At 43.5% G+C, this 24,234-nt stretch overlaps 1 protein-coding gene across 3 annotated transcripts in view; it reads right to left on the reverse strand.

The window, feature by feature from the left end:
- The window catches only part of mcf2la (mcf.2 cell line derived transforming sequence-like a), a 55,087-nt gene that overhangs the window by 3,842 nt on the left and 27,011 nt on the right, over positions 1-24,234 (reverse strand). For 2 of the 3 annotated variants that reach the window (XM_029250859.1, XM_018750059.2), the window contains 24 exons: positions 20,461-20,551; positions 15,594-15,713; positions 14,993-15,109; positions 14,557-14,706; positions 13,955-14,079; positions 12,652-12,766; positions 12,093-12,212; positions 10,798-10,989; positions 9,825-10,016; positions 8,957-9,116; positions 8,589-8,653; positions 8,408-8,487; positions 8,107-8,173; positions 7,908-8,023; positions 7,747-7,816; positions 7,491-7,583; positions 7,284-7,376; positions 6,965-7,090; positions 6,499-6,720; positions 6,090-6,182; positions 5,819-5,897; positions 5,276-5,342; positions 4,847-4,962; positions 865-974 (listed from right to left, as the gene is read on the reverse strand). In XM_029250859.1, coding sequence (XP_029106692.1) covers positions 865-974; positions 4,847-4,962; positions 5,276-5,342; positions 5,819-5,897; positions 6,090-6,182; positions 6,499-6,720; positions 6,965-7,090; positions 7,284-7,376; positions 7,491-7,583; positions 7,747-7,816; positions 7,908-8,023; positions 8,107-8,173; positions 8,408-8,487; positions 8,589-8,653; positions 8,957-9,116; positions 9,825-10,016; positions 10,798-10,989; positions 12,093-12,212; positions 12,652-12,766; positions 13,955-14,079; positions 14,557-14,706; positions 14,993-15,109; positions 15,594-15,713; positions 20,461-20,551 — 2,779 coding nt within the window. Of the gene's footprint in view, positions 1-864; positions 975-2,605; positions 2,681-2,965; positions 3,038-3,265; positions 3,359-4,846; positions 4,963-5,275; positions 5,343-5,818; positions 5,898-6,089; positions 6,183-6,498; positions 6,721-6,964; positions 7,091-7,283; positions 7,377-7,490; positions 7,584-7,746; positions 7,817-7,907; positions 8,024-8,106; positions 8,174-8,407; positions 8,488-8,588; positions 8,654-8,956; positions 9,117-9,824; positions 10,017-10,797; positions 10,990-12,092; positions 12,213-12,651; positions 12,767-13,954; positions 14,080-14,556; positions 14,707-14,992; positions 15,110-15,593; positions 15,714-20,460; positions 20,552-24,234 lie in introns of all 3 variants that reach the window. The other variant, XM_029250854.1, reaches the window with a different exon arrangement.

Raw genomic sequence — 24,234 nt, forward strand, 5'->3', positions numbered from 1 at the left:
AAAAAAAAAAAAAAACAGTATTGTTTCTTGTTTACTTGTATTATTCTTTAATTTCTTTGGTGTGCAAAGTAAGCAAATGCACACTCACCAGGAGCAAAAATGTAACTGCCCCAAAATTATACCAAGCTAAAAGACAGGCTCTCAGAATACTGTGGTATACAATTAGGACTTATTTGGGCCAATCCCATCCTATACAAATTTCACTTACTGTAGCTATTATTATGAGAATTAAGTTGGCAAAACAGAGGTTAACAGGGACATGTCATACCAGTTCTAAAGAAATACCTAAAGACCTCACAAAAAAAATATAAAGCCTATCAGCCTGGATAGGGGTAAAACAGCCATTTCTGAGGCTATGAACCTTAGCTGAACCACAATGAAAGCCATACTCGTCAAAAACCAGCCAAAAACTCTCCACCAGCAATTCATAAATCATTAATGAGCCCAAAAAAAAAAAAAAAAAAACCTCAGGACAACATCCGAGGAATTGTAGGCCCCGTTCTCCTCAGCCCAAGTTCATGACTCCATAAGAACAACGAGAAACTGTGTAAAAAAACGGACACGGGAGAGTGGCAAGGCAAAAACCACTGCTCACTAAAGAGAACATGAAAGGTCATGTCCAGTTTGACAACAAGCACCTGGATGTCTGTCAAGAATCCTGCAGGAATGAATCATAAGTGCAACTTTTTGGATGACGCAAGCCTTGTTATGTCTGGCAAAAACTTTCACAGCATTCTGAAATTAACAGATAAATGTGAAACAGAATGACGGATAGAGAGAGCCAAGCAGAGCAGAGGGCCTACAGACACAGTCAACTGAATGAGAATGGACAGATATAACCAATCAGAAGGCGACTGGACACACCAGTTTTTTGCCACCTTCGTCTTCAGGGTCAGAGTTCAAGGGGTCCTCTGCACTGGAGTATTCGTCATTCTCCTCTGAGGCATCCAGAGAAAGGGACGCCTTGGCCCAGCCTGATGGAGGGAAGACTGGTTAGAAGATACTCTGCAAGTGGAGGAAATGGGGCGGTGAGAAAGGAAATACCCCATTTTCCATCTTGGTGTCCCGAGGGTAGTAGCCTGTGTTGTTACTCCAGCCACATGACACTCACCCTCTCCCTCATACATACAGTATATTCACATGCATCCCATTGTGATGGTGCATGTGAGGTGGTGACATGAACCCCAGAAACACAAGACCTTAAGGCTTGAGCTGCTTTGATGAAAGTATTGTGAGCAAGAACCAAGTCAGAGAACCAGGAAGGGGGTGGTGCAACCCTGAGACCACATGACACAGCCAACGAGTGAGGTCACATGGTGAAAGGGGCAAGTCAGCACACCGCTTTGCTAAGGTCATATAAAAGAGACCAAGTCTAAGCGATGCATGCAGCTCAAAGAGTGACCACCATTTCTTTTTCTGATGACAAAAACAGTAAAAACCACACAGCGATCTGCTTTTGCTGGTTGTTGGAGTGCAATCTGAAAAGATCTGCAGATGATTTCACAGCAATTGTCCTATGGGCTGCAGCCAGCAGCAAGATGTATCTAGATTTGCATATCTGACTAACTTCAGTAATGATCTGGAGTGAAGTATGCACACAGGACAATTATGAGTCACATGGGTTGGTAACCTAGTTTCCATTAAACATCCCAGTCCCAGTGTGCCTTGAATGCAGTGTTTCTGGTGTGTATGCGAGGATGCAGCTACACCAGATGGCAACCCAGCAGGAAGCTGTGGGGAGCGGGTAAGTTCTGCACGTGCAATAAAGAGTCTCTTTGTTGTGTTTCAGGGGAGGGATTGTGAAAGATCAAGAAAGGTTAGGAAGGCAAGGTCACCCCACTCAGCACCAGGCATTACCTTTCCTCTTAGCCTGCAACAGACTAGAGGTACTGAGCCACCTCACCCTGCTCAGCATGATGTGTGAGCTTGGATCTGTTGGTTGGGGAGTGGAGGGGAACACAAATCAGTCTCAGAAGCTTCATTTCATATTTCACCCCCTGGAACGCAAAACCCTTAGTCATCTGCTCCCTCTCCCCCTGTTTTTCTGCTGTCCTGGGCCAGTCCTCAGGGAACATGGCAGTCTTATAATATGCTTTCTCCGTGCTTAATGCAAAGTGTCCACCACATGCAGAGGGAGGGAAGCTAAGTCATTCATATAACAGTGAGGACAATTAACAAAAGAACAGGGGATTGCTGGAAAAAGAATGCTTTGCCATGACGACACTGTACTGGAATCAGGGTTCACGGATGAACACAGCGCTCTATTGGATACGCTCCTGCTACGCACAATAAATGGTGGTGAACGGCTGGTATGCAACAAACAAAACATCATCCAGGAACAAAACTGCACTGAAGTACATAAACAGAGCAATACTCCAGCAAGAGTTTAGAGAGAGGGGAAAAAAAAAAATAAAAAAAAAAAAAAAAGAATGAAGCAATGAAATATTTTTAAATTGCAAGAGAGCACACAATGGCTTGTTTAAAATGTATGATTACGTCATCCGAATGTGCTCAAGTTTACACCTAGGCTGCCCTTTGAAGGTGGTGAAAACACACATGCATGGGTGGATAGCGGTGTCACAAAGGGGCTGATGGGACAGAATACCTCTAAAGCCAAATGGAGTTGGGTCACTCTTAACCTCATGGCGTTTGGTTTTGTGATCTGGGCTAGTGGGGGATCCTGGTATCCATGTGGAAAGAGGAAGACAAGAGATCAGGGAGAATAATGAACGAAGAGGAAAGAGGTAAGAAGCAGCAGAAGACATGTACCCTGTTAAAGGCTACATTACTGTTGACTGAAAACAAGAAAACCTGCCAAATACTTCATATAAGTTTCTAGAAATCCTACAGCTAGTGAACGTGGTGGGTACTAACACACCCTTTGCACAGGGAACTGACACAGGACCTGTCAGACTACACATCATTAACACGCTTGGTCTAAGCTATACCGAGTTCTCCTGCTGACCTGACATGGGGCCTGATGAGGACAGGAGCACCAATGGTAAGGTGAGACTTTTTACATCATGCTGTGTGGCCTCTGTAAAGGGAAGCACATTTGGTTTTGCCTCTCAACAGCTAAGCTGGATCACACCTGGCATTTCAGGTGTCTCCACATAACATTTACAGAGTTCCTGATATTCCAGCAGTACTAAGAAGATTTACTAGTATACCTTAGTGAATACTTTAGACCTCTGATGCATAAGTTTATAAAATTTCTTTCTGAAGCATATAAGAAGTATAGCACCACCCACAGGACTAGCTTTACCTTTCTGGCTCTTGAGGTTGCTGAAGCCTTGTAGGGTAAAGCGTTTTTTGGCCACAGCTGCCCTCTCTGTGGTGGGGCTGGTGACCGGCTCATCTACAGGAGGCCAATGAAGGAGGGGAATGCAGTCCGATTGTAGGAAGGAATGCAATCCAGTTGCAGAAAGGAATGTAAAAGAATTGAAGGTGCGAAGGAGCAAGAAAGAGGAACCGAGGGAGGGTCAGTAGTACAAAGGAAATCTCATTAGTTCTTGTGCCAGAGTTGGAGACAATGAGGAAGAACACTTTACTTATCGTTGTTAAATTTTATTTAGTTTTCCTGGAAAATGTCAAGACAAAAAGGATAGCGGAAGAAACATGACTAACAACCTTAACAAGCATTAATTTTGAGGATTTATTTATTTATTTTTTTACCGACTTTACTAATTTCTCCCAGTTTAGTCATAATCAATTTCACTGTTATGTTTCCAAATTCCTTCCCATGGAAGACAACACACACACACACACACACACACACACACACACCCTCCTATGCTCTGAGCCTTCTGGTTTGTTTTTGCTCTATGGGCTGCAGACTTCATCAGAGGATGCATCTTGTTTAGACAAGAACACTGTTTGCACCAATTCCATCCACAATCCTCTGGTGCTGGTATGAACAATGGTGGGGAAAGAACCTCCACTATTTCGGTCACCCGAGGGAAAGCGGGTCACTTTGTGTACCCTAGGTCTTCATTCCACAGATGACTAATACGGCATCGTAAAGACTCAAAACCATCTCCCTGTAGGGTGTGTGGCAAACAACAATGGCTTGAAGAAATTTTGTATGTGTGTGTTCGCCTGATGTAAATGCAGAAAAACTAGACTACGCAAGTTTTTGTTTGCTGTTAGAGAAGGCTTAAATCATAAGTACAGATGCAGTTAAGGTGTTTTATACATTTAAAGTAACATGTGTGACCTTTTCTCAGGTATGCGTTTCATATGTTGCCAATATGCATAGCCATAATATCATCCTGCCAGGAATGGAGCATTAGTTGGACTTCACTATTCATTTCCCATGTATCAGGCATCTCAGAATATCAGAGGAGCTGGGATTTAATGTAATTCTCACATTATCAAGGTGGACATAAATGGATTTATGCTTATTTATACCTAATATGCCTAAAAATTTTTCTCAGAGAACCACAGCTTTTGCAATCAGTCAGATGTTTCACATTCCTTCTTTGAGAATGCAGGAAAGAATCACTAGGTTTAAAGATAACAGCCAAATCAAAGAATGTCAGGCAGACCATTGTCGAGGAGAAAAAACAACAAAACAAAAGGGTCTTTGGCATGAGGACTGAGGTCAGCACATCACCAGGTGGAGGGGTGGGAAATCACATGCAGAGAAGATGTCTGCCACATGACACTTAGCTGTGTTTCCTATCCTATTTTTATAAAAAAAAAAAAAAAAAAACGGATAGCTGATATTCGCTACATTACCTATAATTCTTAGGGGTAACACACCCATATGTTGGAGAATGAGATGATCTGTTGAGCAAGCAGGGTTATGCAGCTGTATCTGCTAGAAGAAGACAAGGCTTCCTACCTTTGCTCTTCTCTGAACCTTTTGGTGAGGATGAGGAGCTGGGTTCGGGACTTGCCGGATCAGCCCTCTTCTCCTCACCTTTCTTCTGACTGCCTTTCTGACTACTTTTCAGTGGACTATAGAAAACAAAGAAGGGAATCAGAAAGTTGATCATCAGAACAGTGATAACTTCAGGATAATTAAGTCTGCTTTAGAATTTAGATCCGCATAGGAGAGGGTGGATTGCGAAAAATGACAGATGTGAAGTCACCATGCACTTGAACACACATGATGTTTAAATAGCTTGGTTGCTCTGGAACCCATTTTAGCTACTTTTGAATGAACTGTAGCTTCAGGTGACTTTGAAGTGTTTAAAGCTGTGTCTAGCGTGTTGCTGTTTATGCTCCTGCCTACTAAACAGTACATGTACTTGCTCGGCAGATAGCGCACCTTACGGTGACGGGGGACGGACTGGAAGCAGTGGTCACCTGGTCTGACACTCTCTGCTGGCTGGCTTCTACAACATATTGGAAGAAAAAAAAATTAGTGGTACAGGGGAATAACAAATGAGATCTACCAAAATCATAGTTGGGAGATTTATGTGGCTGTATATTGAGCTACTTTATAATAGGTACCGCTCAATAAATGTGTCTACTCTGTAAATTAACTTCTAATTTTCAGTGATCATTCTTCATCTACCCTGTCAAAAACAAAATCTAATCTAGCACCAAATTCTACAAATGTTTTACAAGAATAGTAATCCTGAAAATACACACACACACAGGCATAAATAAATTTTGGCTTTGATTTGCTGCCAGACCACATTTATGGATTAATTTCAGGCAATGCACTGAGAGCTTTCCCAACTGTGGTCTCCTGAGGATAGTGCTGTGGTTACTGTGGTTACCATCCCTCTCAGCCACCCCCTGCTCCCTTCAGTGCCCAGTCCCAGATGTGTACAGGTCTTTTTCTCACAACCTGGGGAAATCTGACCTCTGCAGGCCTGGAGCTGTCCCGTTAGCACCTTCCGGATCTCGTTCACCCATGCTGTTTTGATCTCTGCTGTTGCAGCCTGAGGACGGAAATGACTAAACAGTCACACGATGCCTTTCCTGCCACATTCAGGGCTTTTTAAAAATAAAAATAAAAAACAGGAAGTACAATGACACCATCCTTATGATAATCCTAGTTAACTGTACTACTGTCTCTACAGAGCCTACAGAGCTCTTATGACCTGTAAGGTATTTGGAGGGTGCTGACCCACCTGCACAATGTACACTTCCTCTCTAGAGTTGCACCACACTTCAAACTTCTTGTTGTCTCCTTTGACAGTCTCTGTGATGCCCACAGCTTTCATCTGTCAGAGCATATAAACATGTGAATGTGACAGTATGGAGACAAAAAAAAATATATTCAGTCATTGCTACCCTGTGATCATCTGCTGACTCCACACATCAAAATATTACTTTATGGCAAACAACATAACTTATACCCAGACAGCAGAAGTATTGTCACTGTTGCTGCTCATCTCAGCTACAAGTGCAATGACAAGAGCAGTAAGAAAAAGAACAACAAAAAAAGCAACCAAGCAACGAGACAAATAGAAAATCGGCAAAGACAAAAACCAGTAAATGATCTTCTAGCCCACCGTGAAGCCATGCCTGGTCACTCACATTGAGAGAGTGCTTGAAGCTGTAGGAGGGGGCCTTCTCATAACCCTCCCCATTCTCCTCACGACGCTTACAGAACAGAAGGGCCTTCTCATGCAGGAAGAGATGTCTCTGCATGGGCTTGAAGCGGGCTAGGTCCTTCACCTTGGCATGTCCCTTCTTGTGCTCTGTCCACACGCTAAAGGATCCCTGCATCAGCAGGCGGCCCAGATCACTCAGGTTACCCTGTTTCGGGTCACAGTTAAAAAAAAACAGGACCATCACATTCCACATAAGTTGAAAAGTACATGTTCAACACTTCAAACATGGTACTGTACAACAATTACCACTTCAATAAAGATAAGAATGGACATTGGGGTATATCACTAAAATAATTAACATAATGAAAAAATAGAATGAACAATAGCAGCTTGAAAAATATCTTTTTGTAAATAAAGCTGACAACATCCTTGATATACCATCCCCTCACCTCATATCCAGTGATGGCAATAAGATGCATAGAATCATTGACAGCCTTCAGGATGCCCAGGATGGCTGTGAGTGCCTCCTGCAGGTCATCAGCCCCTTGGCAGCTCTTACTGTATTTCAGCAGCTCCTGAAATTGGAGGAGTTTACTAAATGTTACAGATCAAGAAGCAAAGAGGTCTTAACTGCAGAGATGCAAACATCGTCAAAGTAAAACTGAAACAAGTATAATATTCTCTACATTGTGATCTTGGTAAAATACAGTTTAAAAATCAACCCCAATGTAACTGCATGACTGTATTACGAGTGATTTCTACAGATACCTTCAGCAGTAGCTGGTATTTCGTTATCCGCTGTACGGGCTTCAGGAGGTAAGAATCCAGGCCCAGCTTATGCTCCAGTTTTTTCTGGCACTCCTGTTTCAACAAGTTTCCTTATACCATCAAAATTATGCACATGGTCACCTCACAGTGGTAAATCTAAAAAAAATAAATAAATAAAATAACAGAGCTGGAAAAGGGTTGGGGTACCTGAAAGAAGGCGCAGTCTGAACACTGCCTCCACAAGCTCTCTGAGCGAGGCTTGTTCTGGCAGTACTTCTCATAGATCTGTAGGTCAGTCATCTGTGGAACAGAAAAAACAAATAAATCCAGTCCCACCAAAACTGGTAAATGGCCAGTCATATTAGCTGCAGTCAGGCAAAGCTTCTTGATGCGTGCCAGGCGGTTGTGGAAATCTACGTATTCGTGAGCTTTGGCCTGTTTCTTCCGAGTTGTGAGCACTCACCCTTTCCAGGAAACAGCGGCCCACCAGCTCGGGGCATTCAGTGTATGTTTCCAGCTCTTTGAGGAATATCCTAACCATAAGAGTAGGATCAGTCAGAATCTGGAACTCTTTGCCGTAGCACTACATTTCTACTCCAGTAACACCCCAGCAAAGGGACCAACCTCTTATGGAACTCGTAGATCTCCTGCATGTTCCCAAAGAGGATATCCTTCTTGTTCTGTAGGGCACTGGGTATCAAGTGCAACATGGCAGGGTTGTCCATCTCTGCAGCATAGCCCTGCAACCACACAGGTGAGAGAGTGAGTTCATCCGTATGTACTGACTGATGGCACCCATACAAGAGGAGAAATGAGTACTCACTTGCAGCACACAGAGAAGTTCCTCCACATAGGCTCTTTCAGTCTCCAGAAGCTCATTCATCACATGTCTACAGACATAAAGCAAACGTACATATGGTCAGGACAACACAAATCATTCCTCTAGTTACCCTTCTGTTTTTACCCAAACCATCACATTTGATTGCAATACCATATTCCTGTTTCATATCAACTCAATTCCAAAATCAAACATTTAATATCAGTTTGTTGTTCTGCATTTTATAATAAGCTTCTGCCTCTCATCTTCAAACCCTTGTCTCCTGACCTCCAGTTAAAGCCCTCACCGTCTCAGTACAGCAAGGTTCTCCTCCTCCTCAGAGAGAGATGCGTGCCGGCTGCTTCCATTCTGCAAGGGAACCTCTGCCTGAGAGAGTGGCCAGAGAGAAATTCCTGTTAGCCATGCACCACCCTGCTTGAAGAAATGTGTAAATACTTGCTTCTCTCCCAAGGGCACAACTGTCTTACTCTTCTACAGTTCTCCCCACTGGATGGGCTTCCTTCAGGGCTGGACTTCTCTGTGATGCGGTGCGCTGAACAGAAGGGTACAGAGGCAGAGCAAAACAAGCATCAGCCTGATATTTGTTTACTACAAAAAGATATCCATGCAATTCTTGATGTGTTTATGGATCTGAACATTTACAGCAAATGCATTAATCCTTGAATGAAAGCAGCTCTTGTACTTACCATCAATATACCTCTAGGAGAGCAACACACCTCCGTGGAAGAGGTCAGCTACCCGAGTGTTAGGTGTTAAGTCTCTAGGCAAAACCAGCGATTGTGCGGTGAGGCTCTGGAACATGCAGCACTGAATCATGGGAGACACCTGGGCTCACCTGGGGAGGACATGGGTGACTTGATGTACGCTTCCGGCCGTGGAGCCACTGGCTGCACGGGTCGTGTCTGCTTGGCTGCCAGCTTCTTCAGGCTGACTCTCCTCTTGTCAAACATCTCATGCATAGACCGCTGCTTGTGAAACACCTTCTCCACGTGCTCCTGGCAGCCACAGAGTGAAAAGGCCCAGGGATCAGTGTGTGTGGTCACTTCCCGTCAGTCAGAAAATACCTTGCTCCATCCACTTATCCAAGAAAAGTGCCTCCACATGGTGTTACAGAGGAGGAAATGAGCTCTTTGACCTTTGAAATGCATGATTTGCAAGCTCTATATACACTAAACTGGATATACAGTTTGTCCTATCACCAGACTAATGGGGCTAGGTCTAATTATGTGATTCCAATGTATCATATTCAAGATTTTTTTAAAAAGCTTTGACATTTAGTAATATTGTTATATGTAAAGAAAATGTTTTAACAAAAAAACTGAATGACAAAATGAGAGAATTCTACATTTATATAATTGAATACATTAATTGTACGATTACAATTAAGTGTTATTAAAACTTAAATAATCAGTAAAAATAGTCAAAGTGATAATACAAAAATTTTTCTTCAGCTTTTTGATTCTAGAAAATATATGAAAACTAATGCTGTGATGAACCTTTCTGTGCAAGTTGTTTAATTTCACAGAACTTAATGGATGAGATAATAACATAAGCCAGTCACAAGAGGTACTCCTTTGTACAATTTAATTTTAAAGCATTGTGCTTCTGAGCAATGAATGACGATAAGCTTAGCGATGCACAGTGAATGAAAACACCGATCAGATGCTGTGACCTCTTCCAGCGCCTTGTTCCAGCTGCCTCACCCTCAATTCAACATTGAGCACTGACTCGTAGTCCCTCCAGATGGCACTGGGGTCCGTGAGCAGGTGCTGCGTAGCCGTGTCCAGGTAGCGCTCAATCTCTTGCAGCGCTGACTCGGCCCCGTCCTGTGACTGGCACTTGTCCACTGGCTGGGAGGCCAGCAAGTAGATCCCGTCTTCACACCACTTAGCAGCCTGGGACAAGAGGAGCAAAGATAAGTGTTTAGTAATGTATGTGTAATAATAACAAACCTGTGTTACGTGCAACCATACTGATTACCAAACAGTCTTAACCGAAAGAGACCTCATGAACTATAATTCAAGCATAAACAAAGTTCTCTGAAAACACCACGAATTATATACAAGACACGTCATTCGTATTAGTACTCAGTGCTCTCTCTCTAAGGTGAAGAATGCAAGTGAAAAGCTTATCTGCACTGTATCTGGGAAGAACTATAAATCACTATTAAAGCATCTATTGCTTCCTGCAGAAAATCAATAGCGGTGACTGATACAAACCATGCATCGTTATACCTGAACAGCCATGGAAATCATTTAGTTTGTGTAAGTGATACATAAGTAGAAGTGTAAACTTTAAACTATGTCAACTACTCCATAAATAAACCAAAGTAAACAGAGTAAATTAATAAATATTTGTTTAGAGTATGAGGGGACGCAGTGGCACAGCGGGTCGAGTCCCGCTTGGGGTGCCTTGCAACGGACTGGCGTCTCGTCCGGGGTGTGTCCCCTCCCCCTCCAGCCTTGTGCCCTGTGTTGCTGGGATAGGCTCCGGTTCACTGCAACCCCACTTGGGACAAGCAGTTTCAGACAATGTGTGTGTGTGTGTGTGTGTGTGTGTGTGTGTGTTCAGAGCACTGTTGGCCCCTAAGTTCAAAAGAGTAACTGCAGGCCTGTATAAAAATAGAGTGTCTGAGGTGCAGGCTGACAGTCAGAGCAGGAGGGGACCCTGAATTACCTTCTCCAGGCTTTGATGCAGCTCCATGACCTTGAGGAGGTGTGCCTTCCTGGACTTCAGCTCCGTGGCCAGGGCCTCTGCAACAGCCCTCAGCTCAGCACACTTGGGCATGATAGAGTCCACGGCATAGTGGGAGCTTTCAATGAGCTGGTTGCCCTCATCGGCTAGTGCCTGAGCCCGGCCCAAAATATCCTTCACACACACACACACACACACAGAGGGTGAGAGACAGTGAAGAAAAAGGACATGTCTGATGAACATTCAATGGTGGGTAGCACACTGGCTGGAGCCACTACCTTTGGATCTGAAGAACCCAGACTCGAATCCCATCTGTTGCTGTAGTTCTCACGAGCAAGGTACCTACCTTAAATTACTCCAGTAAATCTTCCCTAGCTACTTTAATGCGTAAATCATTGCCAGTAACCTAACATTATGAGTAACTTTTGAGAAACGCATCAGATACTGTAAATTAATAAAAATATTAGTGCAATCCTGGTAAATGTAAGCAAGCCATAAAGTTCACCTCAACCAACTGTATTAAGCGTTCCCCTCACATCCTCCTTCCCCACTACTCTGTTCTTCCCATTTAGACAAATTCTAGCAGAATTTTAAGGAGACTATTTATTTATGACACATCTTTGATGCAGCTGTAGGCAAGCACTGATTTCGCTATCTGTCCCAAATCCACCACCGCAGAACGATGTGTAAGGGAAACTCATTGTATGGCATGAAGCCAGGGGTGCGTTTTTCAGACACAATATCTGACTCTTCTAAAAACACACCACTGTTGTGTGCATCAGTTTCACAGCCGGAGCTTAACCAACAACAATCAATGATGTCACCTTTCGCTAGTCACGCCATGTCGACCTTTGACACTTCCTTCTCCATTGAGACTATTTTAATAGGACTAGTGAGATAATAAACCCTAAAGCCCCCATACTCTTGGCCCGTCCTGTGACCAAGACCTTTCACCTTGTGGGGTCAAAGGGCATGCTGGTTTCCCAAAAAGAGGATAATGGCTGTGTAAGCATATAATTCATTAGTATTTAGGCCAACAGTCAGTATCAGGGAGCAAGGATACACCACACTTATTAAAAGTGGGGGTTTCACACTGCAAGTATCCGTTCTGAAAAAAGTGTGTGGGAGAGGGGGCGGAAACAACATTTCTGGAACAGCAGCCACATACTAAGCATTGTAGCCTGCTTTAGTAGCAGAGTGTGTATAAGAAGAGCAATGTGAGAGGTACAGCAGCTCTGTGTGTCAGGGCAGCCAGGTGGTGCGCGGCAGGTTCTTACACAGCTTTTCTCCTCATGGCTGCTCAGTTCCCGTAGGATATGCTCCGCGTGGGCAGGACTGATGCCCACCTGGGAGATGGCCGTCAGTCGCTCAGTCGCCATGTCCAACTGCGCTCTCACCTGTGAGATGCGCACGCGCACACACACACACACACACACACACACACACACACACACACACACACACACGCGCACACACGAAGACACAGTAGTATTATGCACTGCTCTGACTACTGACCTCATGCAGTTATCACAGGATGCGAATCCATTCGGCTGACCTAGCACATCTCCCACAATAGCCTACACTGAACATTTTTTGTCAATGTCAATTCCAAACAGAACCATTAACATTTGTAAATGTTGGCTAGTTATTTTATATGAAGTTGATGAAATTTAGCCCCAGCAGAAACCATGATCTATAGAAACTTCCTGTTAAAAGCCTAACATCTATGGCACCTGCTGATCCTCCGCACATACATAGATACATACATATAAGCTACCCCTCTCTCTCACTGTGCCACCCACCCTGTCCACTACCGCAGCCCCCCGGCTGTCTCACCTCCCGGAAGCTGTGTTCAAAGTGGCGCAATTGCTGACACTGTTCCAGTTTGGTCTGGTGCCGCTCCCAGAACTCGTCAAAGGCCGTCTCCGTCTCATCCAGCTGTGACAGCAGCCTGCAGGTGGGGGAGATTTGTAACGCCAGGTCTCGGGGCCAAAGGAATAAAACAACATGGAAAACACCCTCTCCAAGGGTACTGCAGTATGTCTGCTCCTGACTCAAAATACATCAGAGTCAACCCCAACAAAAATACAACCATTCTCGTTACGAGACTTTGACTTTGCAAGAAGTTTCTTTCAAAACCCCTATTTCAGTTTCAGACATTTCCTAATATTTATAAACACTCAATTTGGATTTTTCACATCTTGGTATGAGACATTTACATTTACTCACTTAGCAGATGCCCTTCTCCAAAGCGATGTACAATGATTATTATGTAATATTTAGCTGACGCCTTTACACAAGGTGATGTACTATCTTAGACACACCTGTGGGTCATTCTCCCATCTGTGCACAAGAGTGATGTAACACACACTCAATTTAGTCACCCATTGACTTGAAACACATGCTTCTGGGAGGAAATCCACATGAACACAGGAGAACATACAAACAGCACACAAACTGAGAAGGGACTGAACCAGCCTGGGTATAGTGAGACAACATGCCACTTTGGTCAGCGAGAGCGAGTTGCTTTGCTTTCGCTGATTTTGTTTGATTTTTTTCTTTGTAATAAAGGTTGAATTAATAGACAGAAACTGAATATTATCTGCATATATATTTTGTGAGTGTTTATGGGTACAGCAGATAATAGTAGTGAAGGAAGTGAACAATCACAGGTAGCCACAGTATTATATAGTAATTAATGAAGAGAAAATGCCTTATATCGTGTTATAACTATTGTTTCCTGAAGTAAGCGTGTTCTTTTGAAATGGATTTCATGATATTTTAGCATAAATTACTCAATTTTGGGGCTCAGGAATGCATCAAATTGAAACTAATGGTAATTATGCCCTTAAGTTAGAAAAACTCACCTTATCAAGGGTTTTTCAGGAAGACTTCATAAGGTGCGAGAATATGGTACATGAATTAATAAAACTAAGACTTCTTTCATAAAGTTTTTCACTGATGCCAGTTTTTCCCTTTTTGTACAACATGATGGGCCTTGGTGCTCACTAGAGCTCAACATGGTCACAGCAAAACACGGGGGAAACCAATTTCAACAAAAATGACTGCTGATGCTGCAAGAATTCCAATTAAAAAAAAGGCTGATCACACTGCTCTGTGTGTCCCTCAGGGACCTCACCTCTGCACGGTACCCAGATTCTCTAGCTCATCCTGGTTCATTGTGTAGTCGGGGTCTGTTGCTAGCGGCTCCCGAATGCTCTCCAGTAGCCGGTTACCCTGGTTCAGGGCTATCCTGAGGTCCTCCTAGGAAGAGGGAAGAGGCAAGAGGCAATGTATAAACAAATAGCACAGAACCACGTGCTCACAAAGCTTGGTACTTTGGGTTTGCACATTTCTATCTCAGGAGGGAGCGGTGGTGCAGCAAGTTTGGCCTGGGCCTGCTCTCTAGTGGGTCTAGGGTTCGAGTCCTGCTTGGGGTGCCCTGCGACAGACTGGCGTCCTGTCCTGGGTGTGTCCCCTCCTCCTCCAGCCTTGTGCCCTGTATTGCTGGGTTAGGCTCCGACTCACCGTGACCCCGCTCAGAACAAGCGGTTTCAGTTACTGTGTGTGTGTGTGTGTGCATTTCTGTATCCTATCCTAATTAGAGATTTGCTGCTGAAGCTGGCAAGAACTGAAAACTCACTGCAATATACACAAAAAACAGCTTTTTGCAAGTAATTTTTTGACAAAACCAAAGTGTGGGTAACATCTTCCTTCCACCTTCCCCCCACTCTCTCGCACCTTCATCTTCTCCTTCTTCTCAATGTGAGCTCCCAGCAGGTTGGTCGTGGCCTGGACATCATTGGGCAGCTCCGTTTCGGCCAGCTCGGTCCCGAAAGACTGTAGAGTCTGTGCAGTCTTCTTTACCATAAGAGCAAAGCCTTCAATGGCCTGTGGGAGACACAGGAATGCAATGCAGGAAGTATTTAGTCAACTGCTCTAGTAACCCACGTACTGCAAGTTCAACACCAAGACTCAATGTTAAAATTAAACAAATTATCATTAAATAAAAAAATAAGGCTTGTCAATATAAATTGAAAGCGATGAGCAGGTGTGTTTTATACTGGTCAATAATTTATTATACAACAATAAACAGATCTTTTTTCTTCACCCATTATGTTTACACCTTGTGGTAATGGATACTGTGCCATTGTGTTTGGTTTCTGTGGGTACTCACGGTGCGGTGTGAAATCCACTTTTCGTGGCAGTATTCCTGAGTGCCGCCCAGTTCCTCGGTAAGCTGGGTTCTGTCGATGTAACTGTGGAGCTCAGTCACTGAACTCAGCATGATCACCTAGGATGGGATAACGGGAGTAAGATGTGTGTGGGGTTCTGTTCTGATGGCTGATCTTAATATATTACAATGAAAATGAATTAAAACACTAAAAAATTAAACATTTTTCAAATAAATTCTTACTGACTTGATCAAAACTGTTTTGTTTGTTTTCTGCATGATTTTATGAAGAGTTTCGTGTTAGTCAGGGTACATTTACTCATATAGCTGACACGCTTCCCTGCAGGGACTCACAGCACTAAAGATATGATTTGTTACAATATTAAGCACAGTGATTTACCCATTTATACAGGTGTGAAATTTTAACTGGAAAAATTTAGGGCAAGTACCTTGCTCAATGGTAGTACAGCAGGAAGTGGGATTCGGACCCAGATCCTTCAAGTAGAAGGCAGTGGCTATCTATAACCACTGCACCACCTACTGCCACCTGGCTTAAAAACTAAGGATAAAATCCAAACCCTATTCGTACGGAAATGTTACATACCGGCACCTTCATCTTGAACTCATCCTTGTTGAACTTGAATAAGAAGTCGGAGAGAGTGCGCTGGAACAGCGTGGTGGGCCGCAGCACCAGGACCAACTGCAGGTTTCCTGGGAAGGAGCTCTGGGAGGTGGTGGGAAGATAGAAAGAATATTTATTAATTTTCTTCATAATAAATACACAAAAGCTGCCCTCACTTGTGCAATTCTGTACCTTTGTTATATTTCTTAGCTATTTTTGAAGCTGCGTTGTCATTTCTGACCTCCTATGTGGTACATCAACACCACAGAGCAAGAGTTACTGCCCACTCAGTGAGATATTCAGATTAAAAATACATACGTGCAATTACTGTTCAAAGCACACTAACAAAACCATCTGGAGAACGACTGAAAGCTCGGAAATAGCAGAGTTCCCGACAGCACATTCAACCTCACACACTTCTTCAACATGGACCCCACAGACTGTTGTCATGGAAACCCCAGTCCTTCCACACCGGCATTTTTCCTCCACAAAACAACAGACCTTCACACGCTATACCCATCCGTATGAACACACACCTCATTCTTCAGAAACCATATGTGTACACACCCCCACACACACACACACACGCACAATTCTTTAAGATCTCATTGGATTGGGTTAAATATTCATCGACAGATCAATACTCACAAGTAGATAAACTCTCTGGGCCCCTTCACTAAGCATACACAAGGGATTCTGGTTCATATTCATTTCCATCAGTTGTTTGACTCTTCATTATTAACTACATTTGTCAGGTGTCTATTCCAGGCCAGCAGTCAAGCGCATTGGGGCTGAAATGCACTGTGGGCCATTTGAAGGGGCCAGCAGGACACACAAAACAGCCCTGACTCTCCATGAGTGGTGCCTTTTGTAGACATTTCTATTCACCCACACAGTCACAGATAATTGATACATAATTAATGTGAGAAACAAAAACTGTTAATCAACAGTAAAGTTGTTAGAACAAAAGTCATTACCTTGTTTTTCACCAGCCAACTGTTCACTAAATTAAGTGTCATGGTCGACTGGGTGAGCATTACAGTTTGCTACACAGTCAGTTCTCAACAGCCACAAGGTAAAAGGGGCAAGTTATATATATATATATATATATATATATATATATATAAAAAAAAGGGTGATTTTTTTTTTTTTTTAACATCAAGTCTGATTTTCATAGGCAATTAAAAATGAAGCTAGCCCCAAAATTGGTTAATATGCAAATGATCATGCTAATGACTGCGTGTGTAGTCTAAACAAACTAATGTCAACATGGGTGTAGAGAAAATAAATTCTGCCAGTTTACACCTTAGGCATGGAAATGGTGGTTTTAACACTGAACACCACAATCGTACAAAATGGATGACGACTGGTCCAGAAATGATTAATTTCCTTATTAACAAAAGCTGTAATCAGATCTAATCTGCCTGTTTAATTTGATTCGCTGTCACATGGGTAAACGGATAAAGGTAAACAAGCAACAAAAGATGATGGATTGGGGATTTTAACATCATTAAATTAATGTTCATGGGCAGAACCTCATTCCTATGACCCATGACCTGAAATTTACATAATAATAAACAAATTTATCAGCTCCCAATGGTGTGTGTCTTCAACAAGCCCCAGCTATTCCCCTCGAATAACTTTCCACCTCTACCCCATATGTGCTTCAATATTTTTTACTCCATTGTACCAGATCATTTAAAATTTACCTACCAAAACCTTTTGTATTTAAGGATATTTTTTCCCCACAGTGTCAGTTTTAGCAGACAGCAATAGATCTGTTCAATATACACTTATGTCATGTTCCCATGATGTTCTTTAAAATGTGTGTTCTCTGACACACACTTAATCTTTGTCATATTTGTTCAGACACACACAATACACAATGCAGGGCACACATGCTTACACATTGTGCATGCAAAGACCATGAAAAGCTCATATCTACTTAAAGAGCATTCTAATATATTTAGCAATGCTACACAGCAGGTATTATAGTGGTTTCAACTGCTGCCTGTGGTTTTGGAGGTCCCAAGTTCAATTCCTATCTCTTGCTGTAGTACCCTTGAGCAAAGTAATAACTCTGTACTGCTCCAGTGAACAATTAGCCAGCTGTATAAATGAGTAAATCATTGCAAGTAGCTTAACCTTAAGTCACTTTAGGGGAAAAAGTGTCAGCTAAATTAATAAATGCAAAATTTAAAGAGAGGATTATTGATGAAATCAGCCTCCACGGATACCACCAACCTTAAAAAGAGGCCTTCTGAGGGACGGTGCTATAAAAACCTCTTTAAAGACGGCCAGGTGCCACTCAGCTGAATTTCAGCATTACTTTCAGAGATTATGAGGACTGTGTGAATGACACATATAATTGAGGAATAATTACTTTGGCCAGAATTTCTTATTGCACTGTCTGTATCAGTTAAGGTAGCGAAGGGTGACCAAGACTGTTCAGGTCTGATAGGGCATTCAAAGATGAATCTCCATGCCTATTCTCATGTGTTGTCGCTTCAGTAGCCATGAGATGGTTAAGAGTGATGGAGCACAGTGATACATATACACGTCAGGAGAATCGTCCTTCTGCCAGGTGATTACAGGGACTGTCAGTGACACCGGCCCATCACTGCTTTGTTTTCCCCCCATTGAGAGACTTACTGTTCTTTCCTCTGTTACTCACTGAAAAATCTGTATTTACACAAGTTGCATCTTTTGGAGCATTTGGTGTATCTGGTTTATTTTGTGTCCCTTTTGTTGGTCTTATGCTGAACTGAATGGTTTTGCAAAACATAATTCCCACAGCCTACCTCTCTGCGCACTCTACGTCCGACCTGCAAGTACACTCTGGAGACAGTGCATCTCAGCAGAACTATCAAACTAGCGGTGGATAAAAATAAAACACAGTAGCATTCAGGCTTTGCATCACTGTGACGCTGTACCCTCCACGGGTGAATGTTACACAACCACCAACAGAGGCCACAATGGCAGGTGGCAGCAGGAAAAGTCCTTTGACATCCTACCCTGGAAAGGACTGGGGTTTCAGTCAGAGTTACTGTTGAAACCAGCCTCTATAAGCATCTGAAGTGATATCCACACTCAGAGACCACTGGGACCATAGTCTGATTTCCCTTGTCTGCAAAGACTCTGCTGGGAATAAGCAGGAGCTGTCCACAACTCAATGGTGCTGAAAATTAGCCATGCACACCAGTGGAACTGGATTCAAACAGTTATTTATTAACTGGGAATTAGTGGAAATTGATGCATTAAATAAAAGCATATTTGGGGTTTAATATGTATGAACATGTTTAAAGAATATGAATGATATCATATGTATACATCGATAGTGGACTTCACTACCATTGAAGTAACTAGAAATCACCATTAATAAAAACCGAAATTCTTTTCTTAAGTGATTAGCAAACTAAACCTTGACTTACTGATATACATAGATAGCTCCAGTAAAAATAAACAATGGCAAAATCAGTAAAACCAATTATCACAGCATAACCCTCCTTTAATTGCAGGTATGAACTTCATGTGACTGGACATATATTTAAGTGATGGCATGTAAGATTTAGGTGGACAGACAAATTGTCGATCTGTATGTGCGTGCAGGAACGGGGGGAAGGAGTGAGAGAGGAGCATGCACCATGAATATGAGAACTGATTCCTTTTGGCAGTAGTTCTGACAAGCGCTCAGCATCTAGTGCTTCCTGATGGAGGGAGGCAAACGTACACAGAAATGAGAAAGAACTGGTGGAAGGAGTGGAGGACAGAGAGAGAGATAAAGAAGAAAGTAGTGTAGGAGTAGGATGCAGTACAGGGGAGAGAGAGACAGAAGGAGGGAGCGGAGGAAGCAGCAAATGCACAGAATGCTAATGATCCTGCAGCCCTCCGTCCTTTGACTCAATAAGCTGGAGTGTACGACCATGTGGAGAACATGTAGGGTGACCAGTGACCTTAATGCATAAGACATCCTCACAGAAGGCATGAAATTCCCCTTTGCAGGAAGGAGGAGGAACACAGGGAAATGCAATGGGCTATTGAAGTGCAAGCCTTTAGGATGCATGTACATGTGCACAGAAGGGGAAAAAAATGTGAGAAATGGTGTGGGGTGTACGGATGGATATGAGAGGCTTGCAACTCTGGAGTGACAAAACTTACGCGCAAAGATGAGCTCGGCTTTGCAAGACTTTGACAACAGGGCAGGTGTCATTTAAGTTACCCGTGTGTTGACAGCGTTGACCCTGTGACTGCTCCAGACAGTGAACTTTCACCAGAAGAATCACTTGCAGCATATGGTAAACATGACTGCCATAGCACCCAGTGGGATACAGCTTAACTGGCAACCAAATGCTCACAAAACAGATAAACAATGGCATTTAAAACTCTAAACTCCAAGCTTTTGAGCCACAGGAATTAGTGGAAAAAAAAAAAGCAGTGCTAAATATAGCCCAATTGTATAAAAAGTCAGATGTTGTATGGAGCAGATTTAAACAGTTCTGTTTTCTACACTTGTTTTTAGTGGACCAAAAAGCAGGTCAGGGACTATTTTCAAGTTGAGTTATTTTTGTTCTTTGACCATGAAGATTCCTCAGGTATCCCATCAGCCCCTCTAGCACTGAGAGCACCTGCCACTTGCTTTTACACTTGGCACCTGCACATGTAGCTTTCCTCCTGCCTCCATCTGCAAATACACACAACTCTCTGCAAGCAAACAAACACACACACAAATTCCTGTCCCATAGTCATACTAATTTCTCTTGCAGGGTCTCTCTGACTATAGACAAAAATAAAGCACCGGTTGATCTGCTAAATGGTCGACTGATTGACTGCATCGGAGCGAGGGACTCACCGCGATGCGTAGCAGCGTTGCCTTCACGGACGCCCATTTGTCCATGCGCCGGTCAATGACCAGGATGAAGCCGACCCCAGCGGCAGTGAGACTGAAAGAGAAAGGTGCGGAGCTGCCATGAGCGCGCGGGATGTGGCCAGGGTCACACCAGCAGCACTACAGCCTGTGCTGCTGCTCCCTGCCTTCCCAGTGAAAATTCCTGCTCGTTCAGATGCTCCCACCAAGCTGGGCGCTTTGCTGAAACGCTCAACAGTGGCGCACACTGACTCCAGAACAGGCGGAGAACTGTTAACCGGAGTCAGCCACGCACAAGGTAAAGAGTGCCAGCGCAAGATTGCAAAGGTGGTGTTGTCGTACAGAGATCCTGCTGGCCGCCTGCAGTAGCCCACGGGCACGTTGAAATGGCAGCACTTGCTGTCCGAGATGACCTCTGTGAGCAAGCAGCTTCACGTGCCGAGGAGTGGGCAGAGTTACGCTGTAAGCAGAGAAAAAGAGCAGCTTGCGGAGGAGAAGCGAGGAGTAGCATAGGAGCGCCCTTCGACGTAGAACACCAGTGGGCAGGACGCCAGGGACGTGGAGCGTAAAAGGCACCCGGAACGTGAATTTGGCAGCACAGCGAGAGGAGGCAGAGAAAGCTGCTCTCGCCCAACCAGTCAGAGCCCAGGAGAAAGGTGACTGGCAGCAGGGTGATCAAATCGCTGACGTGCAGGAGGCTCTGTGTTCGTAAGAGTCCACCCCCCATGGTGGTGCACAAGGAGCTGCAGTCCTCTCCAGAAGAGCAGCCCTTAGTCAACAAGCCCCCTCCCACTATTTCTCTTAGATGCACACATGCGCGCATGGTCACAACGCCCCTCCCCTTAATCCTGGTGATGTATTCACAACAAAAAGGCCCCCGCAGGCCGTGTGAGCAGGGAGGGGGAGGTACACACAAGATGGCACTACTGTCTTGCTAATCACAGTCGTTCGCAGCGCCAGAATGACAAGATGATTTATGCTGGCAAGAATAGCAGTGTGATAAACTGGACGCGAGAGGTCAGGGATAAACCAGGCGTCATTACTCTCCCAAAACACACACAGACAAAAAAAAAAAAAAACTGAAGGTGGAGCTACAGAACTCAGATGGCTCCTCACATATAAAGCGTTTACTGCTACATGCAGATTCATGGAAATAGAACTTTATTAAATACAATGAAAACAGTCAGAGATTTGGTTGAAAAAGGAACAGATACAGACAATTCCCAACAAAGTAATTCATTACCTGGAAAGAGAATCAAGTCAAATAAGATTTTTAAATGAGGAAATTAGATGCCATTTATTATGCACTGAAATCAATTAATGACAAGGAGTAAATAGCGAACTGGATTAATCTGGAATGATAATTTAACTACCGTTTTAAATTTTTAATCCTGCTTTGAATTCAGCATGGCGTATTTTCGTTTTTACGGAGAATGTGAATTTTCGTTTTTACATTGAATGCATATATATTCGTATTTACATGCAATATGCATGTCGATCAAGCCTTTTTTAGGATACATGTAAATCATGTCCTTGTCAGACAAGAAACCCCTTGAGGAAATTAAATTTGGATTAGACACCATGTGGCTCATCAGTGCTCCATTCAGCATCCTGAAGCAACTCTTCCACCCTGTATTTCATCTTTTAGTGATGCACTGAACAGTGGAAAATACCCTACCCAGAGACAAAAAAAGAAAAAAAAAAAAAACACAAGTAGCAAAAAAGGTACTGGTCTCATGACAGATTGGCTGGGGGGGAAAAAAAAAAAAAAACCCTGAATATTTCCATTTGCAGAAAAAATATAGGATGTATGTGGATTCCAATGTGACATAGACACAGGAAGGTGGGAACTGGTGGTGTGTGCGTGTGTCTGCCTGTGTTTGGGGAGTGATCAGTGGACAACAGGGTTGCAATTGTCTCACCCAGTCTTTTTGTGGTCTAAAAATCTGCAGCTGGAGACACTGTACTCCACGCATTCATTTACAGCTTTTTATTCTGCATATAATATGAAAACAAAACATATTTAGCTCTTAAGTGGAAAATTAAGTATAAATCAAATACTAAATTAGTAAAAAGTAAATAAGAAAAAAGTAAATACTAAATTACTAATACTAAATTAATTAGTACGTGTTTCATGTTGTTTATTATTCTTTTGCATTGTTTGCCAAGGCGACTTGCATGGAGCAGGATATTCTTACTGTACCAATTCAGCATAAATACTGCGGTCAAGGCCACTGCGACAGTAACGATATTTGAACCAGGTAACATCAGACTGTAAGGCAGTGGCCCTGACCCCTCTGGTACCCACTATTTTGTGTTCAGCCAGTCATTCCCATCGTTTGCTTGAGAGCGAGGTGAGCATGTCCAAAATCCTCTGGTTCAGGAGCGTGGGCCTTAGCAGCCTAAATGTTTCCTCTGAAGTTCCGTTCTGGGTCTCTGTAACCGACCAGGGAGGTCAGGGAGGACCACAGCAGTATAGACCGAAGTAGATCAATGACTGACATTTTGTACATTAAAGATAGTTGAATCAACAGTCCAGCCAGAAGAGCAAAGTCCCAGGGAAAGGAGTCAGGGATTCTCTCCCTCTATAATCACTCTCAACATCCCAACAAAGTCTACAGTCCATTAGAACTTCAAAAGGTACTTTGCTCCTTTCATTGGCTGCAAAAACCAGCATCTTCGTTCACTTCAGAACAATGCAGACTGGTCAAAGAATTCAGAATTCATAACCTAAGCATTACCGAGTACAGCGTAAACTTACTATTCTAGATAAATACCCACAGGGACAGAACTCTCCCGAAAAATCGGTCCAGCGGTCAGAGCTGAAACCCCGGTACAGTGCGACTAAGCATTGCAGACTGCCTTTGTCTCTCGTTTCTCACAAAGCCTAAATGAACCTGTTTCACGTGGGGCCCTGTGCTGGTTGCTAGGATACGCTAGTGCAGCTCATTCTCTCTGTGCAGCGGCTGCGTTTCTTGGTAACATGACGAAGGGACCCAATCAGCTAATGTCACTGAAAACTTCTCCCCCGGGGTAGTAAATGGTGAAAGGGGCAGGCAAATGCAGTCACTTAATATTCGCAGAGAGGACAACGCACTAATGAGATCACTGCAAAGTATGTCACAGCAAAAGCCTTCACGCTTTAACAAAACAGAAGTACTGTAATAAAGTCCATGCTGACACCTGCTGGATGGATGACGACAGTGCAAACAGTCTCAAGAACAACAAATCTCAACACACACACACACACACACACACACACACACACACACACACACACACACACACACACGTCTACAACCACTTGTCCTGAGCGGGGTTGCGGCAAACTGGAGCCTAACCCAGCAACACAGGGTGCAGGGCTGAGGGGGAGAGGAGACACACCCAGGATGGGACGCCAGTCCACCGCAAGGCACCCCAAGCAGGACTCGAACCCGAGCCTCGCCACACACAGCAGGCCCCGGTCAAAACTGCTGCATAACCGCGCCCCCCCAAAGAGAAACACTTGACATCAAAACTCTACTTAGTTTCAAAACCTTAAAACAAATTCCAAAGAGAAATATTAACATAGACTCCATTTACAAAACACTTGTCACACCAAAGACACTAGTAAAACTGAGTGTAAAACAGTGTTAGGTAAAATGATTAGTGCCCTCTATCTCCTCCTTCTTCAGTACCATAGTTTCATGTATTGCTCTCAGTGCATTAACTCAAGGTTGTTTCCATACTTTTCTGCACTCCATGCAATGGTATAAACGT

The sequence above is a fragment of the Scleropages formosus genome, chromosome 1, assembly GCF_900964775.1.
Source record: "Scleropages formosus chromosome 1, fSclFor1.1, whole genome shotgun sequence".
Lineage (NCBI taxonomy): Eukaryota > Metazoa > Chordata > Actinopteri > Osteoglossiformes > Osteoglossidae > Scleropages > Scleropages formosus.